This window comes from Oncorhynchus kisutch, linkage group LG4 (genome assembly GCF_002021735.2).
Source record: "Oncorhynchus kisutch isolate 150728-3 linkage group LG4, Okis_V2, whole genome shotgun sequence".
NCBI lineage: Eukaryota > Metazoa > Chordata > Actinopteri > Salmoniformes > Salmonidae > Oncorhynchus > Oncorhynchus kisutch.
This window is the reverse complement of record NC_034177.2, coordinates 14816178-14836722: the sequence shown is the minus strand read 5'-3', so window position 1 is coordinate 14836722 and position 20545 is coordinate 14816178. Positions and strand designations below refer to the sequence as shown.

Below are 20545 nucleotides of genomic sequence, written 5' to 3'. Positions count from 1 at the left end.
GTGGCATGCTTTTTAAAATTGTGAGGAAATTACTTGTAAGAACAACCAGGCATCCTCTACTGACGGGATGAGGTCAATATCCTTCCAGGATGCCCGGGCCAGGTCGGTTAGAAAGGTGCCTGCTTGCAGAAGTGTTTGACAGTGATCAGGTGGTCGTTTGACCGCGGACCCATAATGGATGCAGGCGATGAGGCAGTGATCCCTAAGATCCTGATTGAAAACCAGCAGAGTTGTATTTGGAGGGCAAGTTGGTCAGGATAATATCTATAAGGGAGACTCCTCCCCGTTTGGCAGTTCTATCTTGACGGAAAATGTTGTAGTTGGATGGAAATCTCAGCATTTTTGGTGGCCTTCCTGAGCCAGGATTCAGACATGGCAAGGACATCAGGGTTGGTGGAGTGTGCTAAAGCAGTGAGTAAAATAAACTAAGGGAGGAGGCTTCTGATGTTTACATGTATGAAATCAAGGATTTTACGGCTCCGGTATTACTGTGTCAGCAACTTGTTCTACGAGGATAAATGTTTTTATAGCGGGGAGGAAGACAACTTTTCAATAAAGCCTGTCGTTGGTATAAGGTCATTATACTTTTATTTTATTACAACTTGAGGCTACTTTTTTATTCTGATGAATGACCATAATCTAAATGTCCTAAACGTCCTAAAGCCGTACACACCCAATGCATATGGATGTTCGGTAAATTTCTTGAATGTCTGGTAAATTAAAATCTTGCAGGTCACGTTGTCCGGCGCCTAATTTTCCTAACGAAAACCGTGGTACACACACACACAAATGTACATAGATGATGATACAACAAAAACATATATTTTTTTATTTAGATCTTGTAAAAGAAAATACAATGTTACATTCTCCTACATTCCTCTCACATTCCAAACTTCAAAGTGTTTCCTTTCAAATGGTATCAAGAATATTGCATATCCTTGCTGCAGGCAGTTAGAAGTCATTTTAGGCAACAAACAAATAAAGAGTGGATCCTTGAGTTTTTAAAGGGATCTCCTTCCTTTGTACACCTTAACATGGTACAGAGCAGGAGTAGTACATTTTCACTGTTTACTGTGGCTGGCAGAGGGCTTCATTCACTATGGAACCTACTGCCCAGGAGAACTGAGAAAAGGTACTTAACACAGGCCTGGGGGAGAGAGCAGCTCACAGACAGCGGTCAACACTACAGATCTGGCAGGGAGAATAGGGGATGGAAAAAGACTGCATGCACGTGCCCACGGCACGTTCACATATTCAATGTTTGTGTGCTTTTTTTGTCCACTCTGTTTCCCTGTCTGAACGGGGTAGTCTCCTACACTCTGCCTTTCTGTTTTATAAAGTGATTTGACATTTCATTGTTTTTTATAAATTATAAAAAAATCTAAGGTCCCTAGAACACAGTGGCCATTATTCTTAAATTGATTTTTTTTGTTTTCTTTTTTTTTTCTCCCCAATTTCGTGGTATCCAATTGTTGTAGTAGCTACTATCTTGTCTCATCGCTACAACTCCCGTACGGGCTCGGGAGAGACGAAGGTTGAAAGTCATGCGTCCTCCGATACACAACCCAACCAACTGCTTCTTAACACAGCGTGCATCCAACCCGGAAGCCAGCCGCACCAATGCGCCGTAGGAAACACCGTCCACCTGGCCACCTTGGTTAGCGCACACTGCGCCCAGCCCACCCGCCACAGGAGTCGCTGGTGCCTGATGAGACAAGGACACCCCTACCGACCAAGCCCTCCCTAACCCGGGCGACGCTAGGACAATTGTGTGTCGCCCCACGGACCTCCCGGTCGCGGCCGGTTACGACAGAGCCTGGGCGCGAACCCAGGGACTCTGATGGCACAGCTGGCGCTGCAGTACAGCGCCCTTAACCACTGCCAGACCACGGCCAGACGCTAGCCACTCCTTAGTAAAAGGCACCTAAAGGACACTCAGACCATGAGAAACAAGATTCTCTGGTCTGATGAAACCAAGATTGAACACTATGGTCTAAATGCCAAGCGTCACGTCTGGAGGAAACCTGGCACCATCCCTACTCTGAAGCATGGTGGTGGCAGCATCATTCTGTGGGGATGTTTTTCAGTGGCAGGGACTGGAAGAGTAGTCAGGATCGAGGGAAAGATGAACGGAACAAAGTACAGAGAGATCCTTGATGAAAACCTGCTCCAGAGTGCTCAGGACCTCAGGGCTGGGGCAAAGGTTCACCTTCCAACAGGACAACGACCCTAAGCACACAGCCAAGACAATGCAGGAGTAGCTTCTAGACAAGTCTTTGAATGTCCTTAAGTGACCCAGCCAGAGCCTGGACTTAAACCCAATCGAACATCTCTGAAGAGACCTGAAAATAGCTGTGCAGCAACGCTCCCCATCCAACCAGGCAGAGCTTGAGAAGATCTGCGGAGAATAATGGGAAAAACTCCCCAAATGCAGGTTTGCCAATCTTGTAGCATCATACCCATGATGACTCGAGGCTGTAATTGCTGAAGTGAAGGGTCTGAATACTTCTGAAAATATATTTCAGTTTTATTTATAATAGATTTGCAAACATTTTTGGTTTCGTTATTATGGGGTATTGTGTGTATATTTGATTGGGGGACGACGACAATTGAATCAATTTTAGAATAACGTAACAAATGTGAAGGGGGAAAAAAGTGGGAAAAGTCAAGGGGTCTGAATACTTCCCGACTGCACTCTGTTACGAATCCCTTTGGCCCGGCAGTCTAGGGGGGAATGGTAACGAGACCCGTAACATAACTCATGCAAAGTATAATAGTGACAAAGTATCAGTGAGAACGAAAAACCACAGACAACTTAATTACCGTCAAACACTCTGGGTTTATTTGAAAACACACGGTAAGGGGGGGGGGGGGGGGCTGAGCTGGACCCAAGGAAATAAATAATAAGTATCCAAAAATACCCCTAAGATAGACTAGCCTACTTCAATACAGCTAACTAACCAAAAATACAGTGGGTGGTCCGCCCCGTTCTAACTAGTGTTTTTAAACTAAGTTTACCTACAGGTAGTGTATGCCCATGGGCGACTTGTCTTGTACCCCCTTTTCCCACCGTCAAACACCATAACACAAACAATACTCACAGGTGGGGACAAAGTGATCTGGAGATGCTAAAACAAACAAGAGAACTACCGAGAGATTGTTTTACAGAGATATTGACAGAGAGATTGAGCTCCCGAGAAAACAATTAACAGGGTTTTTAAACCAAGGGAATGTGAATGGGCAATGGAAACAGGAGATGGTGTGTCTTCTGATTAGCGACTGATTGGGGAATGATTGCCACCTGTGAGGAGGGGAGAAGGAGAGAAAATTAATACACACACACACACACACACAGGACACACACACAGAATACCTGTATCCACAACAGTCGCAAAATGCGACTAAATGGTTGCAAAGTTCACTAACAATGTTTCAACTAAAGCCTTAATAAACTACTCAAGTCTTATTAAACTGGTACAGGGGAATGGTGATATGAAGCTGTGTGATGAGTGCCTGTAATGGCCTGACTGGAAAGGAAATGCGTAACAGAGTAGCTCATGTCGGTGTTATGTGAGGAGCAGGGTTGGACATCTAGCAATTCTGGCAAATGCCAGATCAGCTGCACATTTTTTTTTTTTTAATGGGCTGGTCGAAATTGACTCACAAATATTTGATAAAGGGAGAAAAAAAATAAAGGTGACAGGGCCATTGGCCCATGGGCTTGCTAATATTGTTTTATTTTTTTTGCACAATTTCTTTACACTTAACTATAATGAGCCTTTTGCTGATCAGCGGCCCCCTGACCAAGATGGACCGGCCTGGGTTTCTCACATTCAAAGTCAAAAGTGGCATCAGCAGAGACTTTTTCAGACTCTGTCATCCGACTCTCAGCCCAGATCGTGGTTTGTAAAAAACGGGAAGGCTCCCTATAAAAGTAGAAAGAGCACATTCTACATTGTCACCTCACTCAAAACAACCTATTTTGGGGGCTGCTAAAACCCTGATTTTATTCAACAGTTAAGTGCATTATCCTCATTCTTATAATGAAAGCTTCTGCCCTGTGCCTGATTCACTGGGGCATGCTGCTGTGATGAGCAAACCACTCTCCTCTGACTGCAAAGAAACTTGCACTGATCGTATAACATTTCAAAATGCAGTTGCAGGAAAAAACATGTTTTTGGAAGCTTTGTCCCCTTGTAGAAGAGAGGAGGGTCTCAGATTTCTGGAGGTAAACTTTCTGTATGTCAATTTGGCTTCATAGCAACTATTTTACAACCAAGATATTTGATATGGAGCGGCGACCTCCCTGAAATGTGCACCGGCCATTGCAATTTGAACCTCCTTCAAACAGCACACACAAATACATTGTATCAGTGAGTAGAAAAATTGCTTAATTGCAAAAGTTTCGCACTATCCCTTTAAGACTCAACTGGTAACATGACATGCTATAGTTTATTAGTCTATCTGGTTGGCATGGAAACCACCGCCTAGCCTGCTCAGTGTCGAAGTTTCAAGTTTTATTAGTCGTATGTACAGGATACACATGGTATACTCTGTCCAACGAAATGTTTACCTGCAGGTTCCTTCGACAATGCAACAACAACAAAAGATAAGAATATGAACATAAAGTAAATGGCTCTGACTATAATAAACATTTTAGCATGAGTGTAATACAGGAAGCTACAATTTAGGGTCCAATATTTACACATTTGTGGGTGTGCGAGTGCATGTTTGCTGAAGTGCAGAGAATCAGAGCAGGTGGTCAGTCCAGTTCAAGTGTTCGGCAGTGTGATGGCTTGTAGATACTAACAGGCTCAGAGACGGTTTCTATTCAGACCTCATGCTCTGATACGGTCTGCCCGACGGTAAGGGAGTGAACAGCTCATGGCTTGGGTATTTGTTCACAACCAGTTTTGATTTAAGAACAAAGCCCTGGTCTTCCAGTCTATTTCAGTTTTTGGTTTATCAACTGGATAAAAATACATAAATAATCTCTTAGGCTATTATACTGACTTTGGAGTCTGTGACTGATCTAGACATGAGAAACCATAACTGTGATGTCTGTGTCCAGTCCATTAAACCAGTTGATAATTGATTTCCTGTGGATAAAGAACCAGTCTAAACTTCCGGACCACCAGGACTTGAGCTAAAAAATCAAAAGAAGGGGGCGCTCAGCCGAACTATAATATTCACTAAATAATTTACTTCCTTGTACAGTGTTGTGAATCACGACCCCCTAATGCTTATCGATAACAGTTCAGCAGCATATGGCTCTTACAGTGTAGTACTGGCTTCACACACACTCTTATAATCAGACCCTCCCTATTTGACACCACTGCCACAAATGTCACAGGTCTTAGACAAGAGGGACACAGTGGTGTGGAGTAGGATAGAATACTGGGAAGGAGCATGGTGATATCATGTTCTCCTCAGGCTCACCATGATCCTGGTGCCTGGATGCTGACTCGGTTAGTTGCTGACTGTTCACTGTGTACCTATCATCACCAACACTATACACTGAGTGTACAAAACATTTAAGAACACCTGCTCTTTCCATGACAGGCTGAACAGGTGAATCCAGGTGAAAGTTATGATCCTTTATTGATGTCACCTCTACCTCAATCAGTGTAGCTGAATGGGAGGATACGGGTTATAGAATGGGGGGTGGGGGTGTAACTCAATATTAAGGTGTTCCTAATGTTTGGTATACTCAGTGTATTAGAGGTTAAAGTGCACAGATAATTATCCTTAGTGATTTAGCTTCGTACTTAGCGACCGCATCGTGTCATGTTGTCGTGCCAACAATTACAGTACCACATACCATCTTGCTTTTATTATTGCTTTACTATCCCTGTCCTTTTAAGCAACAATTATCAACATGGCTTAGTTTGATACAGCTGATAATGTCTGCGGGGGTCACTTTGCTGATCTCTGCCATAACAGATTATAATCGGTCATCATGATGCTGCTTCAGGCTTCCCAGCAGACCGAGAGTTTGAGGTCAATGTAGTTCTGGGGCTGCCTGGGTCACTAGTTTGGCTTGGTCATGAATCAGTTGAGACACACAGGCCTGGCCTCCACAATCAACCAACCTCAATCCAATTGAGTTGGTTTGGGATGAGTTGGACCGTAGAGTAAAGGAAAAGCAGCCAGCAAGTGCTCAGCTTACGTGGGAACTCCTTCTAGACTGTTGGAAAAGCATTCCTCATGAAGCTGGTTGAGAGAATGCCAAGATTGGGCAAAGCTGTCATCAAGGCAAAGGGTGGCTACTTTGAACAATCTCAAATATCCCAAAAATATTTTGATTTGTTTAACCCTTTTTTAGTTATTATGTGATTCCACATGTTATTTCATAGTTTTGATGTCTTCGCTATTACTCTACAATGTAGAAAATAGTAAAAATTTAAAAACCCTTTGAGTAGGTGTGTCAACTTTTGGTACTGTATGTATGTATATATATATATTAAACTGTCTCTGCTCTCTTTTCTCCAGGCCCTGCAACATGGATTCTTTGACTTTGAGACATTTGACGTGGACGAATATGAGCACTACGAGGTAATGTTGTCATAGTGACATTGGACCCACTCCAACAATAAGTGCCCACTCATCAGTTTGAATGGTGAAACATCTGTCAAGGCAAACCGCAGCACACCTACAATATTCACAATCCCACTCTAAGATGTTACAAAACTTTGCGCTCCACTGATGACCTGACGTGACCTTTTAGATTCAGAAATAGTCTTCTGTGAGCGTCATCAGTTTCATTTGACCCGACTCTGCAAAAACAGACAGAATATTGTCACCGAAAAAAGTGTTTGGCACTTGGTCACTAAAACAAAAGCAGCAAAGAGGAGGGATTGGTCCTTTGCAAATTGAGCAGTTGTTGATAATGACCTATTGCGTACCAAACTAGCCTGTCTCTGCCGTCGTGCCATTGTTGGTCCCAGATCGGTTTGTGCAGTCTTGCCCACCTGCAGTGTAAGGTTAGGTTGTTACTAAAGATGGCTACTAACTGGAGGCCAATCTGATTAAGTAAAGGCTAAAGTCTTAGGAACGTTTTTAAGTCAGAGCAAAATGTCCATATCAGTCTGGGGCCCTGTTTGATGAGTCCTTTTATTTTTTGTACCTTTTTTTATTTAAACAGGGAAATCCCATTGAGACCAAGACCTCCTTTACAAGGGATCCCTGCATGTACACAATTATTCAGATTCACAACATTCCCAATCAGTCGAGACAATCAGTCTTCTCCCTTCTCTCTGTGTTATAGCGAGTGGAAAACGGTGACTTCAACTGGATCGTGCCGGGGAAGTTTCTGGCCTTCAGTGGACCCCATCCCAAAAGTAAAATAGAGAATGGTGAGACGAGTTTTGGATTCAGTCCTTGACATTTTATGTGCTCTTCCCCTTTTAAGAAAAACAGCCGCTGTTCTAGAGTAATTTAGTACAGTTTTCTCGACCGATGAACCTTGACAGGGTTCAGGTTTAGATTCAGGTAGACTTTCCCTATGCATCTGTTCTCGCTAACCCTTTCTCTTCTGTAACAGCAGATGGCACCATTAGTGTAGTAATACATTTGACAACATACTAAGGAAGATTGCTCTATGCTTCAACATAATCAGTTTTCCTTACCTACGTTTTACACAAATTAGCTTACCTTTAATCTCCTCCCCAACCCAGGCTACCCTCTCCATGCCCCAGAGGCGTACTTCCCCTACTTCCGGAAACACAACATGACCACAGTGGTGCGGCTCAACAAGAAGATCTATGACGCCAAGCGCTTCACGGATGCCGGCTTCGACCACTACGACTTGTTCTTCGTGGATGGCAGCACACCCAACGACGTCATCACCCGCCGATTCCTGCACATCTGTGAGAGCACCGATGGAGCCGTGGCCGTTCACTGCAAGGGTGAGAGACACACACACACACACATACACACACTGCAGTATCTGTTGAGATATTTCAAATAGCTTGCCTGGCATATGGACTCTGCGTTTTTGGGACTATATTGATGTATTGCATTGGTGTGCCTGGCAAGCTAAATCACGTGTACCCTGACTATTTAAAATATGTTGAGAGGGATTTTAGAGTTCACAAAATGTAGCCTACATGGCTGAGACAAGTTAATCAGTAATGCAATGCTCAACTGTAGGCTACAATTTGTATTCTTGGCCCCAAAGGGCTGTTTTATGCAGGTCTGATACTTTGCTGAACAAGTCACATAATAAGTTGCATGGACTCATGCTGTGTGCAATAATAGTGTTTAACATGATTTTTGAATGACTTCCTCATCTCTGTACCACACACATAGAATTATCGGTAAAGTCCATCAGTCGAGCAGTGAATTTCAAACACTGATTCAACCACAAAAACCAGGGATATATTCCAATGCCTCACAAAGCAGGGCACCTATTGGTAGATAAAAATGAGAAAAGCAAACATTGAATATCCCTTTGAACATGGTGATGTTGTTAATACAAAGTGTTCTGTTTGGGGCAAATCCAATACAACACATTAATGAGTGCTGCTCTCCATATTTTCAAGCATAGTCGTTGCTGCATCATGTCATGTGTATTCTTGTAATCGTTAAGGACTGGGGAGTTTTTCAGGATAACAAATGAACAGAATGGAGCTAAGCACAGGCAAAATCCTACATGAAAACCTGGTTCAGTCTTTCCACCAGACACTGGAAGATGAATTGTCCTTTCAGCAGGACAATTTTTTTTATTTCACCTTTATTTAACCAGGTAGGCTAGTTGAGATCAAGTTCTCATTTACAACTGCGACCTGGCCAAGATAAAGCAAAGCAGTGAGACTCAAACAACAACACAGAGTTACACATGGAATAAACAAACATACAGTCAATAATACAGTAGATATATTCAGTGTGTGCAAATGAGGATGGATAAGGGGAGTGAGGCAATAAATAGGCCATAGTGGCTAAATTATTACAGCATGGCAAATTATACACTGGGGTGATAGATGTGCAGAAGATGAGTGAGCAAGTCGCGATACTGGGGTACAAAGGAGCAAATTAAATAACAATATGGTGATGAGGTAGTTGGATGGGCTATTTACAGATGGGCTATGTACAGGTGCAGTGATCTTTGAGCTTCTCTGACAGCTGGTGCTTAAAGTTAGTGAGTTAGCACAGTGGACTAGGGCACTGCATCGCAGCGCTAGCTGTGCCACCAGAGACTCTGGGTTTGCACCCAGGCTCTGTCGCAGCCGGCCGGTGTTTCCTCCGACACATTGGTGCGGCTGGCTTCCGGGTTGGATGCGCGCTGTGTTAAGAAGCAGTGCGGCTTGGTTGGGTTGTATTTCGGAGGACGCATGACTTTCGACCTTCGTCTCTCCCGAGCCCGTACGGGAGTTGTAGCGATGAGACTAAATTGTTTTTTTGTTTTTTAATTTCTATTGGAAGGATTTAATCATTTGCAATTATGTCTACTTATGATAAGGTAAAAGGTTTATGTTTCTGTATCAGTGGTAGATGGTAGATATATCCAATGCAAAAAAACATCTACATTTAAATGGTATTAATATTAATTTGCATTTAGTTCCTATATATTCCTGTTAATTCCCACAAAGTTTCCACCTCTGAATATTCCCCAAAATGTGCAACCCTACTAGATACGTAAACATTATTAAAGTGGCTAGTGATTCCTAATCTATGTCTGTAGGCAGCCGCCTCTGATGTGCTAGTGATGACTGTTTAGCAGTCTGATAGCCTTGAGCTGTTTTTCAGTTTCTTGGTCCCAGCTTTGATGCACCTGTACTGACCTCGCCTTCTGGATGATAGTGGGGTGAACAGGCAGTGGCTCAGGTGATTGATGTCCTTGATGATCTTTTTGGCCTTCCTATGGCACCGGGTGCAGTAGGTGTCCAGGAGGGTGAGAAGTTTGCCCCCGGTAATGCGTTGGATGGACTGCACCATTCTCTGGAGAGCTTTGCGGGTTGTGGGCGGTGCAGTTGCCGTACCAGGCGGTGATGACAAAAGTATGTGGACAGCTACACGTCGAACATCTCATTCCAAAATCAAATTTGGATTCATCAGATCAAAGGACATATTTCCAACAGTCTAATGTCCATTGCTCATGTTTCTTGGCCCAAGCAAGTCTCTTCATAATGGTGTCATTCAGTAATGGTCTCCTCTGAACAGTGGATGTGTCTGTTACTTGAACTCTGAAGCATTTATTTGGGCTGCAATCTGAGGTGCAGTTAACTCAATTTTTAGATTTTTTTTATTAAACTAGGAAAGTCGGTTAAGAACAAATTCTTATTTACCATGACTGCCTACACCGGCCAAACCCGGACGACGCTGGGCCAATTGTGCGCTGCCCTATGGGACTCCCAATCACGGCCGGTTGTGATACAGCCTGGATTCGAAACCAGGGTGTCTGTAGTGACGCCACTAGCACTGAGATGCAGTGCCTTAGATTGCTGCGACACTCTGGAGCCGTAATGAACTTATCCTCTGCAGCAGAAGTAACTCTGAGTCTTCCTTTCCTGTGGCGGTCCTCATTAGAGCCAGTTTCAACATAACACTTGATGGTTTTTGTGACCGCACTTGAAGAAACTTTTAAAGTTCTTGAAATGTTCCACATTGACTGACCTTCATGTTTTAAAGTAATGATGGACTGTCGTTTTGCTTTGCTTATTTGAGCTGTTTTTGACATAATATGGACTTGGTCTTTTGCTAAATAGGACACATTTTTTTATTTGTTTTTATTAGCCTCTCCATTAGCTGTTGCAAAAGCAGCAGCTACTCTTCCTGGGGTCCACACGAAACATAATACAGAATGACATACTACAGAACATCAGTAGACAAGAACAGCTCAAAGACAGAACTACAACAAACAAAAAAATTAAAGGCACATGTAGCCACATATCAATACATACACACAAACTATCTAGGTCAAATAGGGGAGAGGTGTTGTGCTGCAAGGTGTTACTTTATCTGTTTTTTGACACCAGGTTTGCTGTTTGAGCAATATGAGAATAGGATTATTTTCATCTGTATACCACCCCTACCTTCTCACAGCAAAACTGATTGGCTTAATGACTACCTCATGAAGCTGGTTGAGAGAATGCCAACAGTGTATAAAGCTGTTATCAAGGCAAAGGGTGGCTACTTTGAAGAATCTCCAATATAAAATATATGTAGCTATATGTAGCTTACTTCATGATTCCATATGTGTTATTTCATAGTTTTGATGTCTTCACTATTATTCTACAATGTGGAAAATAAATCAAGAAACCTTGGAATGAGTATGTGTGTCCAAACTTTTGACGTGTGTGTATATGTGTGTGTGTATATATATATCTCAATCAGGTCTGATGACATTGTTACTTTTAACATGGTCTATTCAATTCCTTATTCATGAAAAATTAAATCCTAATTATTTTCACTCGCTCATTCTTGTCATCAGCTGGCCTTGGGCGTACTGGCACCCTGATAGGCTGTTACCTAATGAAGCACTACCACTTCACGGCAGCAGAGACCATCGCCTGGATCAGGGTCTGCCGGCCGGGCTCTATTATCGGGCCTCAGCAGCACTTCTTGGAGGAGTAAGTACTCCTAATAGCTGGTCCTAGATCAGTTTCATTCAGCTACATGTCTCATTCATATACACTGAACAAAAATATAAATACAACAAGGTCAAAGATTTGAATTAGTTCCATTTCATATACGGAAATCAGTTAATTGAAATAAATTAATTAGTCCCTAATCTATGGATTTTACAAGACTGGCAATACAGAGATGCATCTGTTGGTCGCAGATGCCTTGAAAAAAATACAAATATTCTTTATTTTTTAAACACGATTTCAGTTTAATCCACCTGAAAAGAACAAATAATACAACAAATATTGTGGTTAAATTCAAATATACTAATGGATAAAAACACTATTTTTCTAAGAAATTTTTAAAGAAGGTATAATTTTTGTGAATAATATCATGAATAGGACTGGTGGAGTTATGTCACACATGCAGCTAACACAGACATATGGAAATGTCTGCTCTATCCAAAATTACAACCAATTAATTGCAGCATTACCACAAAAATGGAAGAGGCAAGTGGAAGGGGGAAAAAAGTAAGGAACTTGTGTCGGCCCTGTATTAAAGAACATAAATGGTTAAAGAAAAGTGTAATAAATAAAAACATGTACAAATTTCATTTAAGGACCAAAAAACTGACAGCTGTGCCATATAAATTGCAAAATAGTTGGGAAGAGATTTTCAATGTACCTATTCCATGGCACATGGTTTATGAATTGATATGCAAAACTTCAAATTTTTCAATTTAAATTACTATACAAAATTCTTGCAACTAATAGAATGTTATATATATGGGGGATACAATCTTCCCAGCTCTGCAGATTCTGCTGTGAGGAGGCAGAGTCATTAGATAATTTATTTTGGTATTGTCCATATGTAGCTCGTTTTTAGTCACAGGTCCAGGAATGGCTGAAGAATTGCAACATTTGCAACATTTGCCTAGAACTAATGATAGCAATACTGGGTGATTTGAAAAGCCATAGTCAATCTATCAAAAATATTATAATTATTTTAGCAAAAATGTTTATTTTTAATTTGCAATCTGTAGAAGCTATGAGAATAGAAAGGTTCAATTTGTTTGTGAAGCATCATAGCACAGTTGAAAAATATATGGCAAATAGAAATCCAAAATGGATGATGTTGAGAGACAGATGGGAGAGGTTGAGTGGAGCTGAAGGGTGGGACTAATAGCAAGATAAACCATGTAAAACATATGGGATCTGTAAAATGTATATAGGTTCAGAACTTCTGTGAAATAGCATAGTTACAAATAGAAATCAAACTGGATGGACATCAGAAATAGAGGAAGGACTAAAAATAAACAAAAAATAACTATTGTAAAATAAACAGTGTCTGTAAAATCTGTATAAGATCGAACCCGGATTTGTAGTGACGCCTCTAGCACTGCGATGCAGTGCCTTAGACCGCTGCGCCTCTCGGGAGGCTAATGTCATTCTGTTTAATCAGCTTCTTGATATGCCACTACTGTCAGGTGGATGGATATCTTGGTCAAGGAGAAATGCTTACTAGCAGGGATGTAAACCTGTGTTTTACTGCATTTGTATTTGAAATATTGCGAAAGGCCTGTTTTTGGCTGCATGATGTTCACTGACAGATTTGCCACGCGCTCTCGACTAGGCTATGCCTTGTGATTGAACTACACACAATCCACAGCTAGGCCATTTTTTTAAATGTAACTTTATTTAACCAGGTAGGCTAGTTGAGAACAAGTTCTCATTTACAACTGCGACCTGGCCAAGATAAAGCAAAGCAGTTTGACACATACAACAACATGCTGTCAATAATACAATAGAGAAAGTCTATATATAGTGTGTGCAAATGAGGTAGGATAAGGGGGGTGAGGCAATAAATAGGCCATAGTGGCAAAATTATTACAGTATGGCAAATTAAACACTGGAATGGTAATGTGTGGAAGATGAATGTGCATGTAGAGATACTGGGTTGCAAAGGAGCAAGATAAATACAGTATGGGGATGGGTAGTTGGATAGGCTATTTACAGATGGACTATGTACAGGTGCAGTGATCTGAGAGCTGCTTTGACAGCTGGTGCTTAAAGCTAGTGAGGGAGGTATGAGTCTCCAGCTTCAGTGATTTTTGCAGTTCGTTCCAGTCATTGACAGCAGAGAACTGGAAGGAAAGGCGGCCAAAGGAGGGATTGGCTTTGGGGGATGACCAGTGAGATATACCTGCTGGAGCGCGTGCTACGGGTGGGTGCTGCTATGGTGACCAGTGAGCTGAAATAAGGTGGGGCTTTACCTAGCAACGACTTATAGATGACCTGGAGCCAGTGGGTTTGGCGGAGAGTATGAAGTGAGGGCCAGCCAACGAGAGCGTATAGGTCGCAGTGGGTAGTATATGGGGCTTTGGTGACAAAACGGATGGCACTGTGATAGACTGCATCCAATTTGTTAAGTAGAGTGTTGGAGGCTATTTTGTAAATTACATCGCCAAAGTCTAGGATCGGTAGGATGGTCAGTTTTTCCCAGTTATGTTTGGCAGCATGAGTGAAGGATGCTTTGTTGCAAAATAGGAAGCCGATTCTAGATTTATTTTTGGATTGGAGATGCTTAATGTGAGTCTGGAACGAGAGTTTACAGTCTAGCCAGACACCTAGGTATTTTTAGTTGTCCACATATTCTTAGTCAGAAGCGTCCAGAGTAGTGATGCTGGATGGGCGGGCAGGTGCGGGCAACAATCGGTTGAATAGCATGCATTTAGTTTTACTTTCATTTAAGAGCAGTTGGACGCCACGGAAGGAGAGTTGTATGGCATTGAAGCTCGTCTGGAGGTTAGTTAACACAGGGACCAAAGAAGGGCCAGAGGTATACAGAATGGTGTCGTCTGCATAGAGGTGTATCAGAGAATCACCAGCAGCAAAAGCGACATCATTGATGTATACAGAGAAGAGAGTCGGCCTGAGAAATGAACCCTGTGGCACCCCCATAGACTGTCAGACTTCCGGACAGCAGACCCTCTGATTTGACACACTGAACTCTATCAGAGAAGTAGTTGGTGAACCAGGTGAGGCAGTCATTTGAGAAGCCAAGGCTGTTGAGTCTGCTGATAAGAATGTGGTGATTGACAGAGTCGAAAGCCTTGGGCAGGTCGTTGAATACGACTGCACAGTAATGTCTCTTATCGATGGCGGTTATGATATTGTTTAGGACCTTGAGATTGGCTGAGTTGCACCCATGACCAGCTCTGAAACCAGATTGCGTAGCGGAGAAGGTACGGTGGGATTCGAAATGGTCGGTAATCTGTTTGTTAACATGGCTTTCGAAGACCTTAGAAAGGCAGGGCAGGATAGATTTAGGTCTATAGCAGTTTGGGTCTAGAGTGTCTCCCCCTTTGAAGAGGGAGATGACCGCGGCAGATTTCCAATCTTTGGGAATGTCAGACGGTATGAAAGAGAGGTTGATCAGGCTAGTAATAGGGGATGCAACCATTTCGGCAGATTATTTTAGAAAGAGAGGGTTCAGATTGTCTAGCCCGGCTGAGTTGTAGGTGTCCAGATTTTGCAGCTCTTTCAGAACATCAGCTATCTGGATTTGGGTGAAGGAGAAATGGGGGAGGCTTGGGTGAGTTGCTGTGGGGGGTGCAGGGCTGTTGATCAGGGTAGGGGTAGCCAGGTGGAAAGCATGGCCAGCCTTAAGGAAATGCTTGAAATTCTCAATTATAGTAGATTTATCAGTGGCGACAGTGTTTCCTAGCCTCAGTGCAGTGGGCAACTGGGAGGAGGTGCGCTCATTCTAAATGGACTTTAGTGTCAGAACTTTTTTTGAGTTTGTGCTACAGGATGAACATTTCTGCTTGAAAAAGCTAGCCTTAGCTTTCCTTAACTGCCTGTGTATATTGGTTCATAAGTTCCCTGAAAAGTTGCATATCACGGGGGCTATTCGATGCTAATGCAGAACACCACAGGATTTTTTTGTGCTGGTCAAGGGCAGTCAGGTCTGGAGAGAACCAAGGGTTATATCTGTTCCTGGTTCTACATTTTTTGAATGGAGCATGTTTATTTAAGATGGTGAGGAATGCACTTTTAAAGAATAACCAGGCATCCTCTACTGACGGGATGAGGTCAAAATCCTTCCAGAATACCCGGGCCAGGTCGATTAGAAAGGCCTGCTCGCTGAAGTGTTTTAAGGAGCGTTTGACAATGATGAGGGGTGGTTGTTTGACTACAGACCCATAACGGAGGCAGTGATTACTGAGATCTTGGTTGAAAACAGCAGAGGTGTATTTGGAGGGCAAGTTGGTTAGGATGATATCTGAGGGTGCCCGTGTTTACGGATTTGGGGTTGTACCTGGTGGGTTCATTGATAATTTGTGTGAGATTGAGGGCATCAAGCTTAGATTGTAGGATGGCCGGGGTGTTAAGCATGTCCCAGTTTTAGGTCACCTAGCAGCACGAGCTCTGAAGATAGATGGGGGAGCAATCAATTCACATATGGTGTCCAGGGCAGAGCTGGGGGCAGAGGGTGGTCTATAGCAAGCGACAACAGTGAGAGACTTGTTTCTGGAAAGGTGGATTTTTAAAAGTAGAAGCTTGAATTGTTTGGGTACAGACCTGGATAGTAAGACAGAACTCTGCAGGCTATCTCTGCATTAGATTGCAACACCACCCCCTTTGGCAGTTCTACCTTGTCGGAAGATGTTATTCAGGGTTTTTGGTGGTCTTCCTAAGCCAGGATTCAGACACGACTAGGACATCCGGGTTGGCGGACTGCTAAAGCAGTGAATAAAACAAACTTAGGGAGGAGGCTTCTAATGTTAACATGCATGAAACCAAGGCTTTTACGGTTACAGAAGTCAACTAATGAGAGCACCAGGGGGAGTAGGAGTGGAGCTAGGCACTGCAGGGCCTGGATTCACCTCTACATCACCAGAGGAACAGAGGAGGAGTATGATAAGGGTACGGCTAAAGGCTATAAGAACTGGTCATCTAGTACGTTTGGAACAGAGAGTTAAAGGAGCAGGTTTCTGGGCGTGATAGAATAGATTCAAGGCATAACGTACAGACAAAGGTATGGTAGGATGTGAGTACTTTTGAGGTAAACCTAGGCATTGAGTAATGATGAGAGAGATTTTCTCTAGAGACGTTTTAGCCAGGTGATGTCACCGCATATGTGGGAGTTTGAACTAAATGGTTGGTTAAGGCATTTTGAGCAGGGCTAGAGGCTCTACAGTAAAATAAGACAATAATCACTAACCAGGACAGTAATGGACAAGGCATATTGATATTAGGGAGAGGCATGCGTAGCCGAGTGATCATAGGGGTCCAGTGAGTGGTTGGGCTGGCAGGAGACACGGCGATTCAGACTGTTAGCAGGCCGGGGCTTGCAAGCTAGCAGAAGAGCCTTAGAAGGACGTCGCGACAGAGGAAAGTCTGTTTTAGCCTCCACGTGCGGTGACGTCGATAGACCAGTCGTGATGGATTAGTAGGGTTCCGTGTAGCAGAGGGGTCCAAGTCCAATTGGCAAAATAGGTATAGTGGCCCAAGTAATTGGCCGATGGATCTATTCAGCTAACAGTCCAATATGCTCTAGACAGCTAGCGGGCCGCGGCTAGCAAGCTAGCAGATGGGCATTCAGACATCGCGGCGTAGGGGCCAGTTGAGTGGCGTAGGGGCCAGTTGAGTACCCCCTCGAGCAGGTTACGTCGATAGTCCAGTCGTGAAGGATCGGCGGGGTTCTGTGCCCCCGTACCGGCAGTAGAAGGGGTACGGGTATTGTAGCCCAGAAGTGGCTGATGGGCCTCTTCAGCTAGCCGGGAGAATGGGCCTAGCATGGGCTAGCTCCAGGCTAATTGGTGCTTGCTTCGGGACAGACGTTAGCCAGGAGTAGTCACTCGTATTGCAGCTAGCTAGCTGTGATGATTCGGTGAAAAGGTCATGAGCTTTCGATAGGAATCCGGGGATATTGAGAGAAAATAGGTCCGGTATGCTCTGGTTTGAGTCGCGTTGTACAAGCTGGCGAGAGCTTTCCGAGCTAAAGGTTAGCCGATGACCGCTAGCAGTGGTTAACTGAATACTAGCTAGTAGCTAGTGAGCTGGCTAGCTTCTGTTGGGGGATTCTGGTTCCGAGGTAAATAAAAATACTTGAGAAAAATACAGATCCACACCACATTGGGTGAGGCGAGTATTTTGAAGTTGAGGTTTCGAAAAATATAAAAATATATACATGGGACACGACAAGACGAAGGACAAAGAAGTCTGACTGCTACGCCATCTTGGATGTTTATATTAAGCTATTGATCCTCTTGAGGCTAAATTACTCCTCGTGTAGTATGGTAAATGCTATAATTTCAGTGAATCTCACTCTAGTTACAGTGGGGCAAAAAAGTATTTAGTCAGCCACCAATTGTTCAAGTTCTCCCACTTAAAAAGATGAGAGAGGCCTGTAATTTTCATCACATCAGTTATTAGAATATCAGGCACATTTTCACATTACGTTTTTCAACTGGGCAGGAGAATTTACAGAGGAGGCAACTTGAATGAACACTGATCGCTTTTATTATAATTTTTACATTGCAAACAGTGAAAATTATTTTTCATGCCAAGAGAGGTACCAAATCCTGGCAAATGGGTTCTGGAACGAAACAGTCCAAAACTGAAAGGTGGCAGGATCCGTCTCAAATTGAGCACTGTGTTTGAGGACTTGGCGAGGTAACTTTAGTCAACTCTGCGTTCAACTCAGGATAACTGGTCATATGAAAGTGGCCCACCTATTAGCCAGGTAAATTATATGGCAACGAACCCTTCAGAACTAACCTGCTCCGGGGCAGGCTAATTCACAGCTAACTCCACTTACCCTGAATGAAATGACGACTGAGTTAAGGACCAATGAAATCAGATTCCTTCCCTTTTGCAAAGATCAAGACATGAAACCAGAGGTCTCTCCACAATCCCCAAGTCCAGAACAGACTATGGGAGGCGCACAGTACTACATAGAGCTATGACAACATGGAACTGCTTTTAAAATAACAGTTCATGTTCGTTGCCAGTTACGTTTCTGTTCCTTGAAAAATGACATTTATTTTCCGGTTTTCTGTTCTGTTCCCTGAACCGGTTCCAACCGCTGGTTGCAGTGCTCGGGTCTTGTTCCTATTCGGTCATCTGTGAAGCTGAACAGACTCCTGTCCTGGTCCTCCACAGCTTGTATCAGAGTATCTTTAATCATCCCCCTTCCTCATCTCGACTCATCCCTCCGGACTAGCTATCTGTGAATTCCCCTCTGAATTAAATGCTGAATTTTCCAAAATGTCCGCTTCTTTCAAGTTGCTGACTACTCTGTGTGTGTGTATTGTCTGTCCATTTCCTGTTAGACTTTCCCCCATGGAGGAGTGTGTTTCCCCCTTAACACACACACACCAGTAGGATACTTTTGACAGCTTTTCAGGCTTACCCAACAGCCGTTCTGTGGGAAGTGTTTGTCTGCTCAAGTGTGTCTTTAAACCAGGAGTTGGAACCTAGCTGTCTTAAGATGAATGCACAAACTGTAAGTCGCTCTGGATAAGAGTGTCAGCTAAATGACTACAGTGTAAATGTTGTTTGTCCTAATTCTCCAATCTGTCCATGTTCTGGGGTGAACAAAAGGGTAAAGATTAAATGGGGTTCTGTTTCCTCTGCTCCATTCAATCCTTCAACAGCAGCTATGGTCTTATCTCTTGGCATAGTTTCCATCCCAGCACAATGGAATGGTATGGATGGACAAGCTGGTCTGTATCGGTCTCTCTCTGGTCAGGCCACAAGTGACACGGTGTTATAGACTTAAGGTCACATGGTAGGCGAGGATTTCCTAATGCAACCTCTCCATCTTTCCATCTCTCTCCTTCCTTCCCTCTCCCTCCCTCTCTCTCTTTGTCTCAGGAGGCAGGCAGCCATGTGGATGCAGGGGGACATGCAGCGTTCGCAGCCGAGGGGTGTGTCTCACCTCATCTCCAGCATGGACGACCTCACCCTCAGACCAACCCACACCTCTATTACCAACAGCAGCCCCGCTGGCATCCTCAGGTCCCACAGTACCGACCGCCTTCAAGAGGTCAGCGCCGCCCACAACCCTGCCCTGGGTCCTGTTCATTAGGCAGCAAACGGAATAAAACAGGCTGAAACAAAAATGAGAGTTTCTCTTCCGTTTGGTGCCTAATGAACAGGACCCTGACAATGCCCCATTTTCCCTGTGGATGTGATGTACATCTGCATTGTTTCCAGCTAAGAGGCTGTAGATATTCTCCTACCTTTTAGTGTTCTCTCTGTTGATTGGAGAAAATCTGTGATGTCTGCGGTGTATTATTTAGTACATACCTGTAATGGAATGTGTTTAATTTATTAATCAAACCAGCACTAAACAGACTACAGCAGTATTTCGCAAACTCTGTCCTCGGGACCCCACATTTTTATTTTTGCCTTAACACTACACAATCATCAAAGTTTGACGATTAGTTGATTATTTGAATCAGCTGTGTAGTGCTAGGGCATAAACCAAAACGTGCACTCCTTGGGATCCCGAGGACTTAGTTTGGGAAACCCTGGACTAGAGGATTTATTTTTATAGACAATTGTTCTTATACACAAAACAGTACCGTATTCTGGTCTGTTAACCTCTTTCAGATAGGGGGCACTATTTTTATGTTTGGGAAAATAATGTTCCCAATGTAAACGGCCTATTTCTCAGGCCCATATGCTAGAATATGCATATAATTGACAGATTATGATAGAAAACACTCTAAAGCTTCCAAAACTGTCAACATATTGTCTGTGAGTATAACAGAACTGATATTGCAGGCGAAACCTGAGGAAAATCAAACCAGGTAGAGGCTTCTGTTTTGAAGGCTCCATGTTCAATAGCCTGCCTTCGCTCCATTTAAAGGGATATCAACCAGATTCATTTTCCTAATGCTTCCTCAAGGTGTCAACAGTCTTTAGACATAGTTTCAGGCTTTTATTTTGAAAAATTAGCGAGAAAG

The 20545-nt window shown here is 43.2% G+C and overlaps 1 protein-coding gene across 18 annotated transcripts in view; it reads left to right on the top strand.

Annotated features, from left to right (window-relative positions):
* LOC109889082 (dual specificity protein phosphatase CDC14AB) overlaps window positions 1-20545 on the top strand; it is a 67186-nt gene that overhangs the window by 24810 nt on the left and 21831 nt on the right. For all 18 annotated transcript variants that reach the window (XR_004209655.1, XR_004209656.1, XR_004209654.1 and 15 more), the window contains 5 exons: window positions 6493-6555; window positions 7268-7355; window positions 7677-7907; window positions 11432-11570; window positions 19449-19620. Coding sequence is in view for 15 of the 18 variants with exons in the window: in XM_031822488.1 (XP_031678348.1) it covers window positions 6493-6555; window positions 7268-7355; window positions 7677-7907; window positions 11432-11570; window positions 19449-19620 (693 nt within the window). In the remaining 3 variants the exon portion in view is untranslated. The remainder of the gene's footprint in view (window positions 1-6492; window positions 6556-7267; window positions 7356-7676; window positions 7908-11431; window positions 11571-19448; window positions 19621-20545) is intronic.